Below are 20,798 nucleotides of genomic sequence, written 5' to 3'. Positions count from 1 at the left end.
CCGACACCTCATCATCATCTCGTGATCTAAGTAGGGGCCATGAGTTTTTGTCGAGGTGTGGTTCCTCGCTAGTGGGTTTTTCGTTTGTCTGTTCGTCGCTCCCGCCATTGATTGGCACATCCCTGTGTTGTTCGTTATTGTCGATTTCATTTACGCTTTTCTTTCCGACTTCAGGCGGTGCCGCGACTTCATCCTCGAGATCTGTAGTGTCCGGAATGACGTCGAGTGCGGGCACCAGTCCCTTCGAGTAGCCCAAGGCCGCTGCGAAGGTCCTTTGCCTACACTCGGTTACTGGGTGATCGCCTCGACATCTCGGGCAGGGGTCATTGCACGACGCATGGCCGAATATCCCACAACGTGTGCATTTTGGCGTATTGCAATTACTGTTTAGATGACCCTGCCGTCCGCACTTCCGGCACACTCGAGTGACTCCCTGGTACTCGCACTGGACGACAAAGCTACGATTCCCAGCATTTACCTTGAGGTAATTCGGGACGCTTTTCTCCATTTCCATGTATACTTGAAAGACGCCACTCCCCCATTGTTTATGCTTTTTGTACATGGCCTCTTGTACTTTCACAATTTTTCCATACTGGGCCAACGCACTTTCCAAAAAGCTACTGTGTTCGTCTACAGGATAATAAAACACCGATATTCTGGTAGTTCGGTATCCCAAATAGTTAAGTTTATACTCTGTCCCTTTGACTACAATGGTCGACTCTTTTGCTAAGTCCTCTGCAATCTTTTCAGTCTTCGTTTTAATTTCATACCGACCGAAACCGTAGTGTGACACCCTTTCAAAATCTTCATATCTCCTCTTTGCTACCAAAGCTTCTGCTAGGTCGTCGAGCGCTACTCCACGTGGTAAAGCGATAGTAAAAACCAGCGGCCTGACCGCCCTAATCTGGTTCATTTTAGTCTACAAAGAACTTTTTTTTCAATTTTCCTGTTATTTTATTCTAGAAAACTTTAGTCAAAAGCAAAAACAAAAGGAAAGAAAAAAAAGAAAAAAAAAATGAGAAAAAAAGGAACCTGCCCTGCCGGGGATCGAACCCACGGCGGGACGGGACCATCTTTCGGCGGCGGCCGAGCTGCCTCTGTTTACTACCTTAGTAGGCCTAACACGATTAACAAAAACTCAAGTTCTGACATTATTGTAGCAGTGCGAACGGAAATTTTGCTTACCTTACATGCCTGAAGTATTCATAGATGTCCACGCACAAAGGAAAGAGCTCCACACACAGAAGAAACGCCACAAACTTCGCTGGAACACGGAGCTCAGAACAACGTGACCCGCCGTGACGCCGCCTCTTCTGCGCCTAGCCGGCCTTCTTGACCGCTTTGCCCGAAGGTTGGGGTGGCATGATGGCAGTGCTTCCAGCAACGTACTCGGAGAGGAATGCCCGTTTCCCTTCTCGAACCGCCCGTCGCTCGCTGCAAGCCTTGCTTTTCGGGGAACCGTACGCGGGAACGCCATTCGCTGCTTCCCGCCGGGCTCAGTCGCGCCGTGAGCGGCCCGCCATTGGTGCGCTTTCTCCGCCACGTGACCGCGCGTCTCCCGAATGCCGGCCGGCGCCGCAAAATGCTCGCCAGCATTGCTTAGTGGCTTCGGCCAGTCTGTCGTTAACCTCTCTAGCGTCAACATCATGTCAGGTCGTGGAAAAGGTGGAAAAGCCAAGGGAAAGAGCAAGACCCGGTCCAGCAGGGCAGGGCTCCAGTTTCCCGTCGGTCGTATTCATCGTCTCCTGCGCAAGGGCAACTACGCCGAGCGTGTGGGAGCAGGCGCCCCCGTTTACCTGGCCGCCGTGCTCGAATACCTCGCTGCTGAAGTGCTCGAGTTGGCGGGCAACGCCGCTCGCGACAACAAGAAGACGAGGATCATCCCCCGTCACCTCCAGCTGGCCATCCGCAACGACGAGGAGTTGAACAAGCTGCTGTCGGGCGTCACCATCGCGCAGGGTGGCGTGTTGCCCAACATCCAGGCCGTCCTCCTGCCCAAGAAGACGGAGAAGAAGGCCTAAGCCTACCGGACACCGCGAGGAAGAACACAAAACGGTCCTTTTCAGGACCACCACATGTTTGTCACGGTGGGCTAGCGCACTGCGAGTAGAAAAAACCCTGAATCTGCTTTGTGTCCTGTTTCTTGCATGCATGACGGCGCGTTTGCGCCTTTTCCTGTCGCTCGAGTGGTGACAACGTTACCTCCCACCCCTTTATTTATTTATCGTTAATATTAGTCGTCGTCTGTCTTGTTAACGGTAACCTGGTCTTCTCGCCGTCCCCTTTTGTGCAAAAGCGCGTCAACATACAGACAGAACCGCGCCATGGCTGGCGGCTCTCGGAATTCCGGAGCGGTCGGTCGAATGCCGCGCTTCCCGTTCACTCGTTTTATTATTCATTCCTTCATTCATTTATTTAGTCAGTTATTCAATCACCTATGCAGCTGAGGGATCCGCTTTAAATTTTTAAAAACCTGATGGAACAAAACACACCGCTTTGGCGCGTGTAAAAAAAAAAAGGCACCTTTCCTTCTGTTTATTAGCGCTGTCGCTTATGAGCATCATGGGAAACGTTCGCTTCCCGTTTCGCTGGCGGCAAACTCCTTGGGCGTTTGGGACAACGAGAGCACTACGAAGAGCGCGCGCCACGCACGACAATAAAGGCCCCGTGCTCACGCCAGCCCAAGAAATGTGCCCCCAGCAAAACTTACTTGCTCTTATGCGCATCCAACAGCTCGCGTTTGGGTTTCAACGCAGTGCAAAGCCTTTGCAGTAAGCAATTGGGTGGCCCTGAAGAGGGCCGTTTGTTTGTTGTTGTTGCTGCTGTGTCGAAGCGGGCCGTCTAAGCACGTTCGCCGCGGATGCGACGAGCCAGCTGGATGTCCTTTGGCATGATGGTGACGCGCTTGGCGTGGATGGCGCACAGGTTGGTGTCCTCGAACAGGCCGACAAGGTAGGCTTCGCTGGCCTCCTGCAGTGCCATCACGGCGGAGCTCTGGAAGCGCAGGTCGGTCTTGAAATCCTGGGCGATTTCGCGGACCAGCCGCTGGAAGGGCAGCTTGCGGATGAGCAGCTCCGTGGACTTCTGGTAACGGCGGATTTCACGCAGGGCGACCGTGCCGGGCCTGTACCTGTGAGGTTTCTTGACGCCTCCGGTGGCCGGCGCGCTCTTCCTTGCAGCCTTGGTGGCCAGCTGCTTCCTGGGTGCCTTGCCACCGGTACTCTTACGAGCAGTCTGCTTGGTACGTGCCATTCTAGCCTGTGCTGTAGCCGGGACTCAACGAAAACGGTGTGCCGCGACGCTGGGACGACTTCAACTGAGGGGCTCCCACGTCCACGGCACGATTGCTCGCCGCGCCGACCAATCGGGGAGCAGCTGCAGGTCGCCAGAATGCCGGCGGCCGCGGCGCGCGATATGCTGCTCCCGCGACGATCGCTGCCCTTTTTAAATTAATTCTCTGTCATTGTTTCAATTTGCGTAATCTGTCACCGTGTGCGTCTGCCTGTCCTTCCTTCATTTATCTACTGATGCACAGCCCTTCTTTCTGCCACGCTTTCAGGCGATTTTTTATTTATTTTTATTCTTCTTCTTTCAAGTGCAGCACTCTGGTCCCTTGTGGCAACGGCCACAACAGTGCCGACGCTAACGAACGTAAATGAATGAGCCAGCGAACGAACGAAAGCATGCATTTCTGACACGTCGATACTGCTCGTGGCGTCCGCTGCCCAAAACGGCCCCCTAATGGTGCTCGTACCTTTGCTGCAGCCGGCCAGGCGCTTTATTTTGCACTGTGCGCGTCGGCACCGGGAAGCAAAAGGTAGCGAGCGAACGCAACACTAACACTGCAAAACCTCTCTCGTTGGGTGTTTTCCATGCTAACGCATAGGCGAGCCTCACGCTCAGGCTTTTGGGTGGCCCTGAAGAGGGCCGTTTTTTGTGTCTGCTGTTTTCGTGGACGCTGGTCTGGATATCCGCGGAGCGAGTCGCTTAGCCACCGAAGCCGTAGAGGGTGCGGCCCTGGCGCTTGAGGGCGTACACGACGTCCATCGCAGTCACCGTCTTGCGCTTGGCGTGCTCGGTGTAAGTCACAGCGTCGCGGATGACGTTCTCCAGGAATACCTTGAGCACTCCACGGGTCTCCTCGTAGATGAGTCCAGAGATGCGCTTCACGCCACCGCGGCGAGCCAGACGGCGGATAGCAGGCTTGGTGATGCCCTGGATGTTGTCCCGAAGAACCTTGCGATGACGCTTGGCTCCTCCTTTGCCGAGACCCTTGCCACCTTTTCCTCTGCCTGACATAGCTGCTACCTCTGCTGGAATGCGATGCGAGCGAGCGACTGATGCTTGCATACGGCGCTCGCACGCCGGCCACGACGGAGGCGCCTCTCTGGCCAATGGGGAGGCAGTTCGCGCGTCCCGCAAAATGCTGCGCCAGCGGCCGTCGGCGGAATGCCCGTGTCGTCTGCTGCATGTACTCGCTTTTACTGTTCTCTCTGTTTAATTTATTTATTTATATATTTATTTATTAAAAACCGGGGCCGCTTATCTAGCTAGATGTATGCATGTGTGCCCCTTTAAACCCTTGCTGAGTCCCTTACCGACTCATCCCCTTTCTTGTGATTATTATTATTCCTTTGGTTAGCGGCAATTTGACATCTTCCGCGCTTTCGCCTCTGCGCTAAGCCGTCGCGCTCTCGCCGTCTTTCCCACGCTGCTCGCTACCTGCTCCAATAGTTTGTTTGTTTATTTTTCCCTCCGTCCGACTACGTCCGAAAACCGCAACGTCGTACAGCCGCGTTCTCCAAAAATTGGACTCCACGCCGCCTCTACATGCGATTTCCGCTACGCGCCGCTTCTCTCTTTCTTGCTATCGTCGTTGCTAGTATTCTCGTCACTAACATGACAGCTGTTATCATTGCACGTAACCATGCAGTAGCCCCACAAACGAGGCGCGAGCTGCTCCGTTTATTTCTCCGCCGAAATACCAACGTAATCGCGCGCAGGGACAACCAAATGCGCAAGGCGTTGGTTCGAGTACCGTGGCTGGCTAACCTTTTCACTGGCATCCTTCTCTGTTCAAGAAAAGCGCGTTCAACTGCGCTTCGTCCGCCAGCGCACGATACAATTCGTGCAGTTAAGCATGCCCTCTCGCCATCGGCCATACCATGCTGAATACGCCGGTTCTCGTCCGATCACCGAAGCTAAGCAGCATTGGGCTCGGTCAGTACTTGGGAGGGAGACCACCTGGGAACACCGAGTGCTGATGGCATCCTTTTCTTTTTTTCTTCTTTTTTTTCCTAGTCGTTCACTGTGTCCGCATGATTTTCGCTGCCTGCAACAGTGCCTCCTGTTATTCTTTCTCTCTCTTCCTTTAATTTCCACTATTGTTTTCGCACTCCGCGCGTCATTGGCGCGAGCGCAACGGTTTGCAGTTTCGTGCGCATTGTGTTTGTGTATTTATTTATTTATTTATGTGTTGCTTGCTTGTATTCTGTTTTTTTTTTTTTTTTTTTGTATCACTCCCGCTTGTCTGCTAATTTATTTGTGTCGCTCCCTCTTTATTACTGTTGTTATTATTATTATTCTGCCGTGGCGTCGCACCACACGAAAGAAAAGGGAGCACACCAGTAAATAAATAAATACATACATACATACGTACGTACGCAAACAAATAAAGAAAAAAGCAAAGAGTCAGGCGCGCACAGACAGAGACATACATACACACACACACACACAGACAGACACAAGAGCATTTTGGGTTTTTTCTACATGTCACGCAAGAACGCTCCGCCCCTGCGGAAAGCATTTGGGGTGGCCCTGAAAAGGGCCTTTGGTTGTTCTGGGTGGTGGTCGAACCGCAGCTTACTTGGAGCTCGTGTACTTGGTGACGGCCTTGGTACCTTCGGACACGGCGTGCTTGGCCAGCTCGCCGGGCAGCAGCAGGCGCACGGCGGTCTGTATCTCCCTACTGGTGATGGTCGACCGCTTGTTGTAGTGCGCCAGGCGCGAGGACTCGGCAGCGATGCGCTCGAAGATGTCGTTCACGAAGCTGTTCATGATGGACATGGCCTTGCTGGAAACGCCCGTGTCGGGATGTACCTGCTTCAGGACTTTGTAGATGTAGATGCTGAAGCTCTCCTTCCTCCTGCGCTTCTTCTTCTTCTTGTCCGTGGCACGGACGTTCTTCTGCGCCTTGCCGGCCTTCTTGACCGCTTTGCCCGAAGGTTGGGGTGGCATGATGGCAGTGCTTCCAGCAACGTACTCGGAGAGGAATGCCCGTTTCCCTTCTCGAACCGCCCGTCGCTCGCTGCAAGCCTTGCTTTTCGGGGAACCGTACGCGGGAACGCCATTCGCTGCTTCCCGCCGGGCTCAGTCGCGCCGTGAGCGGCCCGCCATTGGTGCGCTTTCTCCGCCACGTGACCGCGCGTCTCCCGAATGCCGGCAGGCGCCGCAAAATGCTCGCCAGCATTGCTTAGTGGCTTCGGCCAGTCTGTCGTTAACCTCTCTAGCGTCAACATCATGTCAGGTCGTGGAAAAGGTGGAAAAGCCAAGGGAAAGAGCAAGACCCGGTCCAGCAGGGCAGGGCTCCAGTTTCCCGTCGGTCGTATTCATCGTCTCCTGCGCAAGGGCAACTACGCCGAGCGTGTGGGAGCAGGCGCCCCCGTTTACCTGGCCGCCGTGCTCGAATACCTCGCTGCTGAAGTGCTCGAGTTGGCGGGCAACGCCGCTCGCGACAACAAGAAGACGAGGATCATCCCCCGTCACCTCCAGCTGGCCATCCGCAACGACGAGGAGTTGAACAAGCTGCTGTCGGGCGTCACCATCGCGCAGGGTGGCGTGTTGCCCAACATCCAGGCCGTCCTCCTGCCCAAGAAGACGGAGAAGAAGGCCTAAGCCTACCGGACACCGCGAGGAAGAACACAAAACGGTCCTTTTCAGGACCACCACATGTTTGTCACGGTGGGCTAGCGCACTGCGAGTAGAAAAAACCCTGAATCTGCTTTGTGTCCTGTTTCTTGCATGCATGACGGCGCGTTTGCGCCTTTTCCTGTCGCTCGAGTGGTGACAACGTTACCTCCCACCCCTTTATTTATTTATCGTTAATATTAGTCGTCGTCTGTCTTGTTAACGGTAACATGGTCTTCTCGCCGTCCCCTTTTGTGCAAAAGCGCGTCAACATACAGACAGAACCGCGCCATGGCTGGCGGCTCTCGGAATTCCGGAGCGGTCGGTCGAATGCCGCGCTTCCCGTTCACTCGTTTTATTTATTTATTCCTTCATTCATTTATTTAGTCAGTTATTCAATCACCTATGCAGCTAAGGGATCCGCTTTAAATTTTTAAAAACCTGATGGAACAAAACACACCGCTTTGGCGCGTGTAAAAAAAAAAAAGAAAAGAAAAGGCACCTTTCCTTCTGTTTATTAGCACTGTCGCTTATGAGCATCATGGGAAACGTTCGCTTCCCGTTTCGCTGGCGGCAAACTCCTTGGGCGTTTGGGACAACGAGAGCACTACGAAGAGCGCGCGCCACGCACGACAATAAAGGCCCCGTGCTCACGCCAGCCCAAGAAATGTGCCCCCAGCAAAACTTACTTGCTCTTATGCGCATCCAACAGCTCGCGTTTGGGTTTCAACGCAGTGCAAAGCCTTTGCAGTAAGCAATTGGGTGGCCCTGAAGAGGGCCGTTTGTTTGTTGTTGTTGCTGCTGTGTCGAAGCGGGCCGTCTAAGCACGTTCGCCGCGGATGCGACGAGCCAGCTGGATGTCCTTTGGCATGATGGTGACGCGCTTGGCGTGGATGGCGCACAGGTTGGTGTCCTCGAACAGGCCGACAAGGTAGGCTTCGCTGGCCTCCTGCAGTGCCATCACGGCGGAGCTCTGGAAGCGCAGGTCGGTCTTGAAATCCTGGGCGATTTCGCGGACCAGGCGCTGGAAGGGCAGCTTGCGGATGAGCAGCTCCGTGGACTTCTGGTAACGGCGGATTTCACGCAGGGCGACCGTGCCGGGCCTGTACCTGTGAGGTTTCTTGACGCCTCCGGTGGCCGGCGCGCTCTTCCTTGCAGCCTTGGTGGCCAGCTGCTTCCTGGGTGCCTTGCCACCGGTACTCTTACGAGCAGTCTGCTTGGTACGTGCCATTCTAGCCTGTGCTGTAGCCGGGACTCAACGAAAACGGTGTGCCGCGACGCTGGGACGACTTCAACTGAGGGGCTCCCACGTCCACGGCACGATTGCTCGCCGCGCCGACCAATCGGGGAGCAGCTGCAGGTCGCCAGAATGCCGGCGGCCGCGGCGCGCGATATGCTGCTCCCGCGACGATCGCTGCCCTTTTTAAATTAATTCTCTGTCATTGTTTCAATTTGCGTAATCTGTCACCGTGTGCGTCTGCCTGTCCTTCCTTCATTTATCTACTGATGCACAGCCCTTCTTTCTGCCACGCTTTCAGGCGATTTTTTATTTATTTTTATTCTTCTTCTTTCAAGTGCAGCACTCTGGTCCCTTGTGGCAACGGCCACAACAGTGCCGACGCTAACGAACGTAAATGAATGAGCCAGCGAACGAACGAAAGCATGCATTTCTGACACGTCGATACTGCTCGTGGCGTCCGCTGCCCAAAACGGCCCCCTAATGGTGCTCGTACCTTTGCTGCAGCCGGCCAGGCGCTTTATTTTGCACTGTGCGCGTCGGCACCGGGAAGCAAAAGGTAGCGAGCGAACGCAACACTAACACTGCAAAACCTCTCTCGTTGGGTGTTTTCCATGCTAACGCATAGGCGAGCCTCACGCTCAGGCTTTTGGGTGGCCCTGAAGAGGGCCGTTTTTTGTGTCTGCTGTTTTCGTGGACGCTGGTCTGGATATCCGCGGAGCGAGTCGCTTAGCCACCGAAGCCGTAGAGGGTGCGGCCCTGGCGCTTGAGGGCGTACACGACGTCCATCGCAGTCACCGTCTTGCGCTTGGCGTGCTCGGTGTAAGTCACAGCGTCGCGGATGACGTTCTCCAGGAATACCTTGAGCACTCCACGGGTCTCCTCGTAGATGAGTCCAGAGATGCGCTTCACGCCACCGCGGCGAGCCAGACGGCGGATAGCAGGCTTGGTGATGCCCTGGATGTTGTCCCGAAGAACCTTGCGATGACGCTTGGCTCCTCCTTTGCCGAGACCCTTGCCACCTTTTCCTCTGCCTGACATAGCTGCTACCTCTGCTGGAATGCGATGCGAGCGAGCGACTGATGCTTGCATACGGCGCTCTCTCTCTCTCTCTCTCTAGAATCGTTTATTATTTCAAAAGGAAATGTACAGCCATGTGGTTTGCCTGCCTAAGTGGCGGCATGGTACACCAACTGTGGGAAGGGGTTGGGGAGAAAAAGGTGGGGGGAGGAAAAAATAAGAGTAAAAAATGAGATATATACAATATGTACAATAAAAGTGGCACGTGTTGGTGAAGGCAGAGTCAGTTGGGTCAGAAAAGCCCTTGACATTGTAGCACAGTAAGTTACAATCGGTCTGCTAGGCCTGTGGCCTTTAAAAAAGCTAGTAGTTCGTACTGGATGAGCCGCCGAACTCGCGTTGTGCCGGTCGGGTAGATAAGATTCACTACACTAACGTCACTGATGCCTGCAGAGTGTAAGCGGGCGTGAAGCAAGGATCGAGCACTGTCGGTGTCCGGGCATGCAGTTAGTAGGTGTGTGACAGTTTCAACAACCCTACAAGTGGGGCACAGGGGACTTGGGACCCTGCCAAGAAGGTGCTCTCGTTGATAGGTGCGGGCGCAGTCGAAACGGAGTCTCAGGAGGAGCGTTGCCTCGTGTCTCCGGAGCCCGCTTGTTATGCACAGCGGGGGAGCGGTGCCGTGTGCAGTAGGAATGTCCGGGTGGAATGTCTGCAAGTGAGCGCCGATCCTTTTACGTAGTTGTCGTTGTGAGACGGGCGCACAGTGTTCTGGCGTCTCGGTGGTGGCCTGCTTGCAGAGCTGGTCGGCTAATTCGTTCCCTTTGATCCCTTTGTGTGAGGGAATCCATTGCAGTTTGATAGTCGTGCCGGTGGAAATTAGTCGTTGTAGCCTTAGTCTCGCCTTGTACGCAAGTATGCATTTTTCATAGGCGTATTCGATGCGTTGGAGGGCTGAACGTGAGTCAGTGCAAATGACTGCGGCCTTGATCTTCGATTTTCCTATCTGGTCGAGGGCCTTGCAAATTGCGAGAAGTTCGCCTTCGGTTGAGGAAGTGGGGCCGATGATAGGTGAAGCCCACGCGAGATCGAGAGCTGGGATACAGTACGAAATGGCACAAGTGAGGATCACAGGTGTGAGGGACGCATCTGTGTAGATGGGAGTGAGTCCTGGGTACTGGTCAGTTAGGCAGTCTTCTGCCGCAATTTGTGCGACGATATCAGGTGTGTCGTGTTTGATGCGGACACCCGGTAGAGTTGTGGCTATGGCGACGTCGTGGTAAGACCAAGGCGCTTGGAGTGTAGGGACCTTGGGCTTGTCTAGGGATAGAAGGGTGTATGTATCCCAGGTGCAATGAAACCGGCTAAGGCTGCGGTCTTGAATTTTACACAGCAAGTCCTGGCCGGCAGGAGTGCAGTGGAGCCGGGCTATCTGTTGGAGCAGGACTTGTGTGACGCGGAGTTGCAGCGGGAGGGTGGCGGTCTCCGCGTAGAGGGCCACCGTCCGAGCCGAGGAGGGTAAGCCTAGGGAATGCTTTAGCCCTTTTCTATGCAGTTGCTCAAGCGACTTCAATCTTGTGGCGCTGGGGGAGGCGTATGGAAGAGCATATAGTATGCGTGCTACCGTTGTGGCATTGTGGATGCTAAGAAGAGTGCGTTGAGGGCAGCCAGAAGAGGTTGCTCCCAATCGGCTGACGAGTTGGATTGTCGGTTGACATTGTTTCCTGACGTCTATAGTGTATGGCACCCAAGAGAGTTTGTCATCCAAGGTGATTCCGAGGAACTTGGCGGAGTGAGCTAGCTGGATTGGTGAGCCATTGAGAAGTACAGGTGTGTCATGCTTCCAGCGCAGCCCACGGCCGAACATCATGAGCTTTGTTTTTTCCACTGATAGGGAGAGTCCTTGACTTGCTGTGTAGTTGGCTACAGCGTCGACACCTTGTTGTATGGCCTTTCTGAGAGTAGGTTTCCGTTTCCCGCTGACCCAGAGGCAGATGTCGTCTGCGAAGATTGAGCAGTTTAGCTGGTAAGTGGTCCTAGGTATGAGGGCGGGGAGAGAAGCCATGATGAGATTGAATAACAGTGGGCTGATAGCGCTCCCTTGGGGAAGGCCAGTGGACAGCTGTCGCGGGGAGCTGAGGACAGTGCCGAGGCGTACTTGGAGCGTTCGGTCGACGAGTAAGTTGTAAATGTACATAGTGACGTGGCCCTGTATTCCCAGTCGCGCCAAGGATGAGATAACGGCGTGAATAGGCACAGAGTCGAATGCCGCTTGAATGTCAAAAAGGACAACTGCTGTCTTGTGCTTGGATTTTTTAGCTTGCTCCAAGGATGAGACCAGATCCAAGATAGCGTCTTGACAACAGAGTTGGCGTCTGAAACCTTTCATGGCGTGAGGAAGCAGGGAGTTTGTTTCCAAAAACCAGGTGATGCGACGGTTAATCATGCGCTCGATGAGTTTCGAAACACACGAGGTAAGGGCGATGGGGCGGTAGGAGGAGGGGTTCCCCGGTGGCTTCCCTTTTTTCAAGATGGGAACAATGACGCTTTGTTTCCATTCGGGGGGAGGGATGCCAAGGGTCCAGTGGTGGTTGATGTGAGTGAGTAGATCGAAGAGGGCACTGTCTGGGAGGTTCTTCAGCGATTGGTTGCTGATGCCGTCAAGTCCTGGGGCTGATTTGGACTTTAGCTTCTTGAGGGCAAACTTTAGCTCTGCCATGATGAAGGGCGAATCTAGCTCTCCCTGGGTGGGGGTTGGGGGGCTAGGAAGTTGATCACTGCTGCATGGAGCAAAATGATCAGCGAACTCTTCGGCTAGGGTGTGCACATTGGACCCTTTCCTTAAGGCCAGTGAGGCGTATTCTGTAGGCTTCTTAGAAAACCCCAACAGGCTGTTGGCGATGTTCCACAGTCGCTTGCTTGGAGTGTGGCTGTCTAGGGAGGCTGAGAAGGATTTCCAATGGTTCCTGAGGAGGGCGTTGGAGTATCGCCGGAGGACGGCTGAGATGCGTCGGTAACGTGTGAGGTTTGAGGCGGTTCCCTTCCTGCGGAGTATCCGCTGAGCTCTGCGTCGAGCCGCGCTGAGCTGAAGGTATTTCAAGTCTGGTGTAGGAGCTCCAGCTGGCAGGGAAACACGCCTGGTGGCGGCCTTGAGTGCCAGTTTGATTTGGTCACAGAGGTCGTGACCGTCTGGCCTGCACTGTAGTAGCCTGCGGTACTCGTCCCAGTGGACCACAGTGTAACTCCTTTTAGGCGCGACGTTTTTGTAGGCGAGCGTGATGTGTATGGGGAAGTGGTCACTTCCCCATGTGTCGTGTTCCAATTCCCAGTGTGCTGGAATGTCAGGTGAGTGTAGTGTGACATCTACAGCACTAGCGTTGGGGGAGGAGAAGAACGTGGCTTCGCCCGTGTTAGCTACTAGCAAGTCAGTTCTATCGAGGTCTGCGACGATGACGTTGCCCCGTTTATCACTGTAGTTGGAGCCCCAGACGCCATGATGCGCATTGAGGTCACCACATATCACCAATGGACCCAGAAGGGTGTCTCTTAGGCGCTGGAAAAAGTTGTTTGATAGGACTAGGCCAGCTAGTCTGCGAGGACGAATGTAGATGGACGCCACAGTAAAGGGGTGGTGATTGCAGAGGACCTTTGCTGCAACCACTTCTAAGTCGGGAGTGCAGAGGTGCTGCGTTGGTATCTGTGCGTGTGGCAGGTGAGCGGCGATGAATAGGGCTGCACAGCCGTGCTTGTAGTGCGGTATTGTAGGGACAGTGTACTTTCTGTACCCAGTTACTGTACAGGTGTCTGGGAGGTTGACCTCCTGCAGAGCGAGAACACTGAAGGCGGTCTTACGCAATTGCAGTTTGAATTCAGATAACCTAGGCCTGAGACCAGCACAGTTCCACTGCAAGATCTTGTGGAAGTCAGCTTGCAGTGAAGAAGAAACACGTTGAGGGGTAGAAGAAGTAGCATTGTTGTCGTGTGCGGCCATGGTGGTTCGAATGTACAGACAGCCTTTCGGCGAAGAGCTTGTCGTCCGCAGGAGCGCTAGGATGCACTCAGGCGGAGAAGCAACGGGTGATACCGTCCTGGAGGGGGATAAGTAACGTGAGAACCGTCTTGAGGACTGCTGGGAGCCCTGGGCAGTCGACGAGAACCTTGATTATGGTAAACGCTAGTCCAATGAATGTCACTAGTGTCGACTGAGTCGAAGGTGAAGTGGAGCGCTCTGTAGTGCCTTCTTGTTGGTTTGTACTCGGCCGAGGTTCCTTAGTGTACGCGGTGAGTGCGGGCTGGGCAACCGGCTTCTCCAATGGAGTTGTAGTTGTTGTTTTGGGCTGCTGGGTGCCCTTTAGGACGCTACAGTAGGTAGGGGGAAGTTCCTGTTGAGCGATGGGTGGTAGGGCCGGAGCTCCGCCTTGTTGGCTGTCACCTGGCGGGTTGGAAGCAGCAGGTTTTTTTGTTCGAGGTTGCGACTTCTTAGCCATGGATGGGGGGGAAGCAGCGGTTGACTTCTTTTGTTGACGTAGTTTCTTTCGCGCCTCGTTCGTTGAGATATCGTCTTTCCGACTAAGGCGGTGCGCGGCCGTTTCCAGCTGCTTCACTGGGCACTGTTTGTCAAGCGCCGAGTGCGGTTTTCCGCAATTGCTGCACTTGTACTCTGGGTTGTCGGAGCACTCACTCACGTCATGCGCGCCCGCACATCTGAGGCACTGTTGTGGGCGAACACAAGTCGCCCCAACGTGGCCGAAGCGACCACACTTGTAGCACTGTAAGGGCCTGGCCCTGAAGGGATGCACTGGTAGCTTTGTTGAGCCGATGTGCACGAACTTAGGCGCTGGGCCTGCAACAAACGCCAATTTCACGCACTCGGTATCACCAAGACGCTTAACACTGGTTACGGACACACCAGAGCGTAGGTGTTGAGCTAGGATTGCATCAGTGAGTGACTTATCCGGCACATTCACGACACCAACTGCGGCCTGCTTAGAGGACGGGAGAAATGCGCACACTGGGGTGGAGAGGAGACGAGTAAGACCCATGAGCTTATTCACACCACCTGCACTTTTCACATCCACAGCGATGAGGTTTTTGGCCTTGTTTATGCGTATTTCCGAGAGCTCATTGGGAGCTTCGGAAGCGATGAACTCCTCAACCTGTAGGAGCTGAAGCCTTGACACGTTGTGTTCTTTCCCAACGGGACGGAAAAGCACCGTGAGCCCGGGGGCCCGTCGGTGAGAAGCTGCCGAAACAACGGTGTCGCCGCTGGACACACTTTGGCGGCGAGCCGCCCGTTTGCGTCGCTTTCTTTCCTCGGAAGAGAGCTGAAATCCATCGTCGTCTTCGTCCCAAGACGATGTCTCGAAGAAGTCGGAGTTACGGTCGTGTTCCGATCCTGTGGAGGAAGACTCGGAGAGGTGGTCCATGTCCGGGTTGTCCCTATCGTCGAGCGAGTCGGCCTGTTCTTGCGAGCCGTCCGTGTTGGCGACCGTGAGTTCCGCTGCTTGCCGAAGAAGTGCCATCTTGCCAGGAAGAACAGCTTCAAGGCGAGCCACTACAGCAATAGGATCAGCCGCAAGCATCCGTCGAAGCGAAGGCTGAAGCCCTGAGAAGGGCTGGCGTGAGAGGCGCTGGCGCGCCGCAGAGCCGGAGCGATGCGAACAAGCGTCCGCCTCGGAGGAGAGCTGGCGAGCAAATGACGGGCGTCCGGTGAGGAGAAGAGCGGAGACGCGTCCTCACTCTCCGAGGCACGCCGGCCACGACGGAGGCGCCTCTCTGGCCAATGGGGAAGCAGTTCGCGCGTCCCGCAAAATGCTGCGCCAGCGGCCGTCGGCGGAATGCCCGTGTCGTCTGCTGCATGTACTCGCTTTTACTGTTCTCTCTGTTTAATTTATTTATTTATTTATTTATACATTTATTTATTAAAAACGAGGCCGCTTATATAGCTAGATGTATGCATGTGTGCCCCTTTAAACCCTTGCTGAGTCCCTTACCGACTCATCCCCTTTCTTGTGATTATTATTATTCCTTTGGTTAGCGGCAATTTGACATCTTTCGCCTCTGCGCTAAGCCGTCGCGCTCTCGCCGTCTTTCCCACGCTCCTCGCTACCTGCTCCAATAGTTTGTTTGTTTATTTTTCCCTCCGTCCGACTACGTCCAAAAACCGCAACGTCGTACAGCCGCGTTCTCCAAAAATTGGACTCCACGCCGCCTCTACATGCGATTTCCGCTACGCGCCGCTTCTCTCTTTCTTGCTATCGTCGTTGCTAGTATTCTCGTCACTAACATGACAGCTGTTATCATTGCACGTAACCATGCAGTAGCCCCACAAACGAGGCGCGAGGTGCTCCGTTTATTTCTCCGCCGAAATACCAACGTAATAGCGCGCAGGGTACAACCAAATGCGCAAGGCGTTGGTTCGAGTACCGTGGCTGGCTAACCTTTTCACTGGCATCCTTCTCTGTTCAAGAAAAGCGCGTTCAACTGCGCTTCGTCCGCCAGCGCACGATACAATTCGTGCAGTTAAGCATGCCCTCTCGCCATCGGCCATACCATGCTGAATACGCCGGTTCTCGTCCGATCACCGAAGCTAAGCAGCATTGGGCTCGGTCAGTACTTGGGAGGGAGACCACCTGGGAACACCGAGTGCTGATGGCATCCTTTTCTCTTTTCTTTTTTTTTCCTAGTCATTCACTGTGTCCGCATGATTTTCGCTGCCTGCAACAGTGCCTCCTGTTATTCTTTCTCTCTCTTCCTTTAATTTCCACTATTGTTTTCGCACTCCGCGCGCCATTGGCGCGAGCGCAACGGTTTGCAGTTTCGTGCGCATTGTGTTTGTGTATTTATTTATTTATGTGTTGGTTGGTTGGTTGGTTGCTTGCTTGTTTGTATTCTGTTTTTTTTTTTTTTTTTTTTTGTATCACTCCCGCTTGTCTGCTAATTTATTTGTGTCGCTCCCTCTTTATTACTATTATTATTATTATTCTGCCGTGGCGTCGCACCACACGAAAGAAAAGAGAGCACAGCAGTAAATAAATAAATAAATACATACATACATGCGTACGTACGCAAACGAATAAAGAAAAAAGCAAAGAGTCAGGCGCGCACAGACAGAGACACACACACACAAGAGCATTTTGGGTTTTTTCTACATGTCACGCAAGAACGCTCCGCCCCTGCGGAAAGCATTTGGGGTGGCCCTGAAAAGGGCCTTTGGTTGTTCTGGGTGGTGGTCGAACCGCAGCTTACTTGGAGCTCGTGTACTTGGTGACGGCCTTGGTACCTTCGGACACGGCGTGCTTGGCCAGCTCGCCGGGCAGCAGCAGGCGCACGGCGGTCTGTATCTCCCTACTGGTGATGGTCGACCGCTTGTTGTAGTGCGCCAGGCGCGAGGACTCGGCAGCGATGCGCTCGAAGATGTCGTTCACGAAGCTGTTCATGATGGACATGGCCTTGCTGGAAACGCCCGTGTCGGGATGTACCTGCTTCAGGACTTTGTAGATGTAGATGCTGAAGCTCTCCTTCCTCCTGCGCTTCTTCTTCTTCTTGTCCGTGGCACGGACGTTCTTCTGCGCCTTGCCGGCCTTCTTGACCGCTTTGCCCGAAGGTTGGGGTGGCATGATGGCAGTGCTTCCAGCAACGTACTCGGAGAGGAATGCCCGTTTCCCTTCTCGAACCGCCCGTCGCTCGCTGCAAGCCTTGCTTTTCGGGGAACCGTACGCGGGAACGCCATTCGCTGCTTCCCGCCGGGCTCAGTCGCGCCGTGAGCGGCCCGCCATTGGTGCGCTTTCTCCGCCACGTGACCGCGCGTCTCCCGAATGCCGGCCGGCGCCGCAAAATGCTCGCCAGCATTGCTTAGTGGCTTCGGCCAGTCTGTCGTTAACCTCTCTAGCGTCAACATCATGTCAGGTCGTGGAAAAGGTGGAAAAGCCAAGGGAAAGAGCAAGACCCGGTCCAGCAGGGCAGGGCTCCAGTTTCCCGTCGGTCGTATTCATCGTCTCCTGCGCAAGGGCAACTACGCCGAGCGTGTGGGAGCAGGCGCCCCCGTTTACCTGGCCGCCGTGCTCGAATACCTCGCTGCTGAAGTGCTCGAGTTGGCGGGCAACGCCGCTCGCGACAACAAGAAGACGAGGATCATCCCCCGTCACCTCCAGCTGGCCATCCGCAACGACGAGGAGTTGAACAAGCTGCTGTCGGGCGTCACCATCGCGCAGGGTGGCGTGTTGCCCAACATCCAGGCCGTCCTCCTGCCCAAGAAGACGGAGAAGAAGGCCTAAGCCTACCGGACACCGCGAGGAAGAACACAAAACGGTCCTTTTCAGGACCACCACATGTTTGTCACGGTGGGCTAGCGCACTGCGAGTAGAAAAAACCCTGAATCTGCTTTGTGTCCTGTTTCTTGCATGCATGACGGCGCGTTTGCGCCTTTTCCTGTCGCTCGAATGGTGACAACGTTACCTCCCACCCCTTTATTTATTTATCGTTAATATTAGTCGTCGTCTGTCTTGTTAACGGTAACCTGGTCTTCTCGCCGTCCCCTTTTGTGCAAAAGCGCGTCAACATACAGACAGAACCGCGCCATGGCTGGCGGCTCTCGGAATTCCGGAGCGGTCGGTCGAATGCCGCGCTTCCCGTTCACTCGTTTTATTCATTCATTCATTCATTTATTTATTTAGTCAGTTATTCAATCACCTATGCAGCTGAGGGATCCGCTTTAAATTTTTAAAAACCTGATGGAACAAAACACACCGCTTTGGCGCGTGTAAAAAAAAAAGGCACCTTTCCTTCTGTTTATTAGCGCTGTCGCTTATGAGCATCATGGGAAACGTTCGCTTCCCGTTTCGCTGGCGGCAAACTCCTTGGGCGTTTGGGACAACGAGAGCACTACGAAGAGCGCGCGCCACGCACGACAATAAAGGCCCCGTGCTCACGCCAGCCCAAGAAATGTGCCCCCAGCAAAACTTACTTGCTCTTATGCGCATCCAACAGCTCGCGTTTGGGTTTCAACGCAGTGCAAAGCCTTTGCAGTAAGCAATTGGGTGGCCCTGAAGAGGGCCGTTTGTTTGTTGTTGTTGCTGCTGTGTCGAAGCGGGCCGTCTAAGCACGTTCGCCGCGGATGCGACGAGCCAGCTGGATGTCCTTTGGCATGATGGTGACGCGCTTGGCGTGGATGGCGCACAGGTTGGTGTCCTCGAACAGGCCGACAAGGTAGGCTTCGCTGGCCTCCTGCAGTGCCATCACGGCGGAGCTCTGGAAGCGCAGGTCGGTCTTGAAATCCTGGGCGATTTCGCGGACCAGCCGCTGGAAGGGCAGCTTGCGGATGAGCAGCTCCGTGGACTTCTGGTAACGGCGGATTTCACGCAGGGCGACCGTGCCGGGCCTGTACCTGTGAGGTTTCTTGACGCCTCCGGTGGCCGGCGCGCTCTTCCTTGCAGCCTTGGTGGCCAGCTGCTTCCTGGGTGCCTTGCCACCGGTACTCTTGTATTGCAAACTGTTAGGATGGAACACCTATAGAAGGTGCCCATCTCCCCAACAATTTTGGCCCTATTTACTCTAGATGTCCCCATTGACTTAAAAAATTTACTCCCTTGTTCTAACAAAACGCAACTGAGACCACCTTATCAAAGGAGACTCATTACTCTCGCACTTGGGTCCAACAGGGACGCTCTTACTCAAAGCGCTCTGCCATGTCCCTTGTGCTTGTCTAATTAGTGCTATTTCCCCCCGAAAGCCCCAGTTACTTACCATTCCCCCAGGATACTTACCCCTTTTAATGTAAACTAAATTTAATTGTTCCATGGAGGATCTTGAAGCCTTTGCATTGCCATCTTTTCTTAAAATCCTCTTCTCCAAGCCTCTTTAATTCCCTACCCAACCATAATCTAACACAATAACTAATCTTGGCTTTTACTTCTCTTTCGTCGCATGCGACCCCCCCGTGAGCAATGCGGCATCTGTTTAGCCAGCATTGGTAAACAGTTTCGGTGGCTGTAAGTTGGAAAAGGTTCCTTTCCCTTGTGTTCATTTTGACTAAGTGAAAGCCCATGGCTTCCTCGTATGTTAGGGAATTCAAACCGAAATAGTCGCTAACACTTTTCCAGATTCTTCCCACCACCATGCATTCAAAAACTGCATGCTTTACCGTTTCCGGTTTGTGGCAGGCTGTGCAATTTGCGTCGGAATTTTTTTTCCACATATGAAATTTATTTTTAACGGGAATTACCTCGTGTGCCACTTTCCACATTAAAGACTTTCTACTGTCTTCTATCCAAAATCTATTAATTCTTTGCCAGGCTTGTGGTACCAAACCACACTGCGGATTTCCTGTGCCTTTTGTGCGTAAAGTTTCGTAGATTTCCTTTACCTTGTAGGTTGCAAAATCTACGTTGTCGTTTACCGCTTTTAACTCCTTTAGGGTGTCTTTACCGGCCTTGTAAAACCATGGGAGGTAAGCGGATTTTGGGCCGCCTAAGCCAACCCGTTCAGTGGTGAAAGACCTTAGAGTCCACCCTAGCCAGAAGTGTGCCAAGTCTTTACCCACCTCGTTTCCTTCTAATGAATTATAAATTCCTTTTACAACGTATGCTTTGGCAAGGTTGGTTAAGTCTGGGACGTTCAAGCCGCCTTCATCAAAGCTACGCATAATTTTTTCCTGTTTGATCCACTGAGTACGTCCGTTCCAGAGGAACTGGAAAATACTCTTCCTCAGTGAAGTCAAAACAGGTTTTTTAACGGCTTCAATAGCAAACAGGAAGGTCCATTTGGGTATGATAATTCTATTTATTATTTTTGCCCTAGTAAATATTGGAATATCGGTTTTGGCATAATCATCCATTGATTGGGAACTCTCTCTAAGTTTTGTTAACCAATTGCTGTCCGCTATCCCCTGGTGGTTAAAACGGACTCCCAGTATTTTAAGTTCTTTAACGACTGGAATACCAATGTCCCTTTTTTGCGTTAAACCACCAATATACATACCTGCGCTTTTTTGATTATTTATCCTGGCCCCACTACATTCTCCCCATTCTTGTATTGTTTTTAGGGTTTCAAGTGCCGATTGTTCGTTTTTTACTATGACTGTTAGGTCATCAGCGTATGCTACTATACTTTTATTTCCTCCTTCTATTGGGAGGGGTATTGAATGTATGAGACTGTTGTTATTGATTTTGTTTAGGACAGCATCAAAGGCGACGACATAGAGCAAAGGCGACAGCGGGCAGCCCTGTCTAACTCCAGTTTGAACCTTCAAGGGTTCACTAACTGCACCGTTGATTACCACCCTGCTGCTTGGCGCCTTATAAAGCGCTCTGATGCCATTCACTAACGCAGCCTCAATACCTAAATTCTGCAGTTCGGCGAATAAGAACTCGTGCCTAATTTTGTCAAAGGCTTTTTCTTGGTCTATAGTAAGCGCGATGCCTCCTATCTTTCTATCCGCCGCCCAAGTTAAAGTGTCTCTAACTTCTGCTATTTTCCTATGAATGTTTCTACCGGTAACCCCTGCTCCCTGGAATGGGGAGATTTTATCTTCTATTTCTACAGCCAATTTGTTTGCCAATAATTTCGCAAGAATTTTGTGGTCCGCGTTTAATAAAGTAATAGGTCTCCAGGCCTCGAGATGCTCCTTCCTTTCTTC

General features: G+C 53.2%; 6 protein-coding genes, 2 non-coding genes and 1 pseudogene across 8 annotated transcripts; 5 read left to right on the top strand and 4 right to left on the bottom strand.

The window, feature by feature from the left end:
• The first annotated feature begins 1,578 nt into the window (after positions 1-1,578).
• LOC135378787 (histone H2A-like) lies at positions 1,579-2,128 on the top strand. Its single transcript, XM_064611871.1, has one exon. It carries the CDS (start codon positions 1,647-1,649, stop codon positions 2,019-2,021), a length of 375 nt encoding a protein of 124 aa, XP_064467941.1. The 5' UTR covers positions 1,579-1,646; the 3' UTR covers positions 2,022-2,128.
• A 351-nt stretch (positions 2,129-2,479) lies between these two features.
• LOC135378785 (histone H3) lies at positions 2,480-3,539 on the bottom strand. Its single transcript, XM_064611869.1, has one exon. The coding sequence runs from the start codon at positions 3,250-3,252 to the stop codon at positions 2,842-2,844; it is 411 nt and encodes a 136-aa protein (XP_064467939.1). The 5' UTR covers positions 3,253-3,539; the 3' UTR covers positions 2,480-2,841.
• Positions 3,540-3,731: 192 nt separating this feature from the next.
• On the bottom strand, positions 3,732-9,184 carry LOC135378788 (uncharacterized; annotated as a pseudogene).
• Positions 5,151-5,269, top strand: LOC135379795 (5S ribosomal RNA). The gene has a single exon (XR_010419250.1). It is a non-coding gene; the product is annotated as a 5S ribosomal RNA (ribosomal RNA).
• LOC135378786 (histone H2B) lies at positions 5,585-7,724 on the bottom strand. Its single transcript, XM_064611870.1, has one exon. It carries the CDS (start codon positions 6,235-6,237, stop codon positions 5,863-5,865), a length of 375 nt encoding a protein of 124 aa, XP_064467940.1. The 5' UTR covers positions 6,238-7,724; the 3' UTR covers positions 5,585-5,862.
• On the top strand, positions 6,347-7,001 carry LOC135378784 (histone H2A-like). Its single transcript, XM_064611868.1, has one exon. It carries the CDS (start codon positions 6,436-6,438, stop codon positions 6,892-6,894), a length of 459 nt encoding a protein of 152 aa, XP_064467938.1. The 5' UTR covers positions 6,347-6,435; the 3' UTR covers positions 6,895-7,001.
• Positions 9,185-15,701: 6,517 nt separating the features above from the next.
• Positions 15,702-15,820, top strand: LOC135379783 (5S ribosomal RNA). The gene has a single exon (XR_010419239.1). It is a non-coding gene; the product is annotated as a 5S ribosomal RNA (ribosomal RNA).
• Positions 15,821-16,326: 506 nt separating this feature from the next.
• LOC135378779 (histone H2B) lies at positions 16,327-16,990 on the bottom strand. The gene has a single exon (XM_064611865.1). It carries the CDS (start codon positions 16,780-16,782, stop codon positions 16,408-16,410), a length of 375 nt encoding a protein of 124 aa, XP_064467935.1. The 5' UTR covers positions 16,783-16,990; the 3' UTR covers positions 16,327-16,407.
• A 6-nt stretch (positions 16,991-16,996) lies between these two features.
• Positions 16,997-17,546, top strand: LOC135378778 (histone H2A-like). The gene has a single exon (XM_064611864.1). It carries the CDS (start codon positions 17,065-17,067, stop codon positions 17,437-17,439), a length of 375 nt encoding a protein of 124 aa, XP_064467934.1. The 5' UTR covers positions 16,997-17,064; the 3' UTR covers positions 17,440-17,546.
• The last annotated feature ends 3,252 nt before the right edge of the window (positions 17,547-20,798 follow it).

This window comes from Ornithodoros turicata, chromosome 1, assembly GCF_037126465.1.
Source record: "Ornithodoros turicata isolate Travis chromosome 1, ASM3712646v1, whole genome shotgun sequence".
Taxonomy (NCBI): Eukaryota; Metazoa; Arthropoda; class Arachnida; order Ixodida; family Argasidae; genus Ornithodoros; species Ornithodoros turicata.
This window is presented reverse-complemented; position numbering and strand designations above follow the sequence as displayed.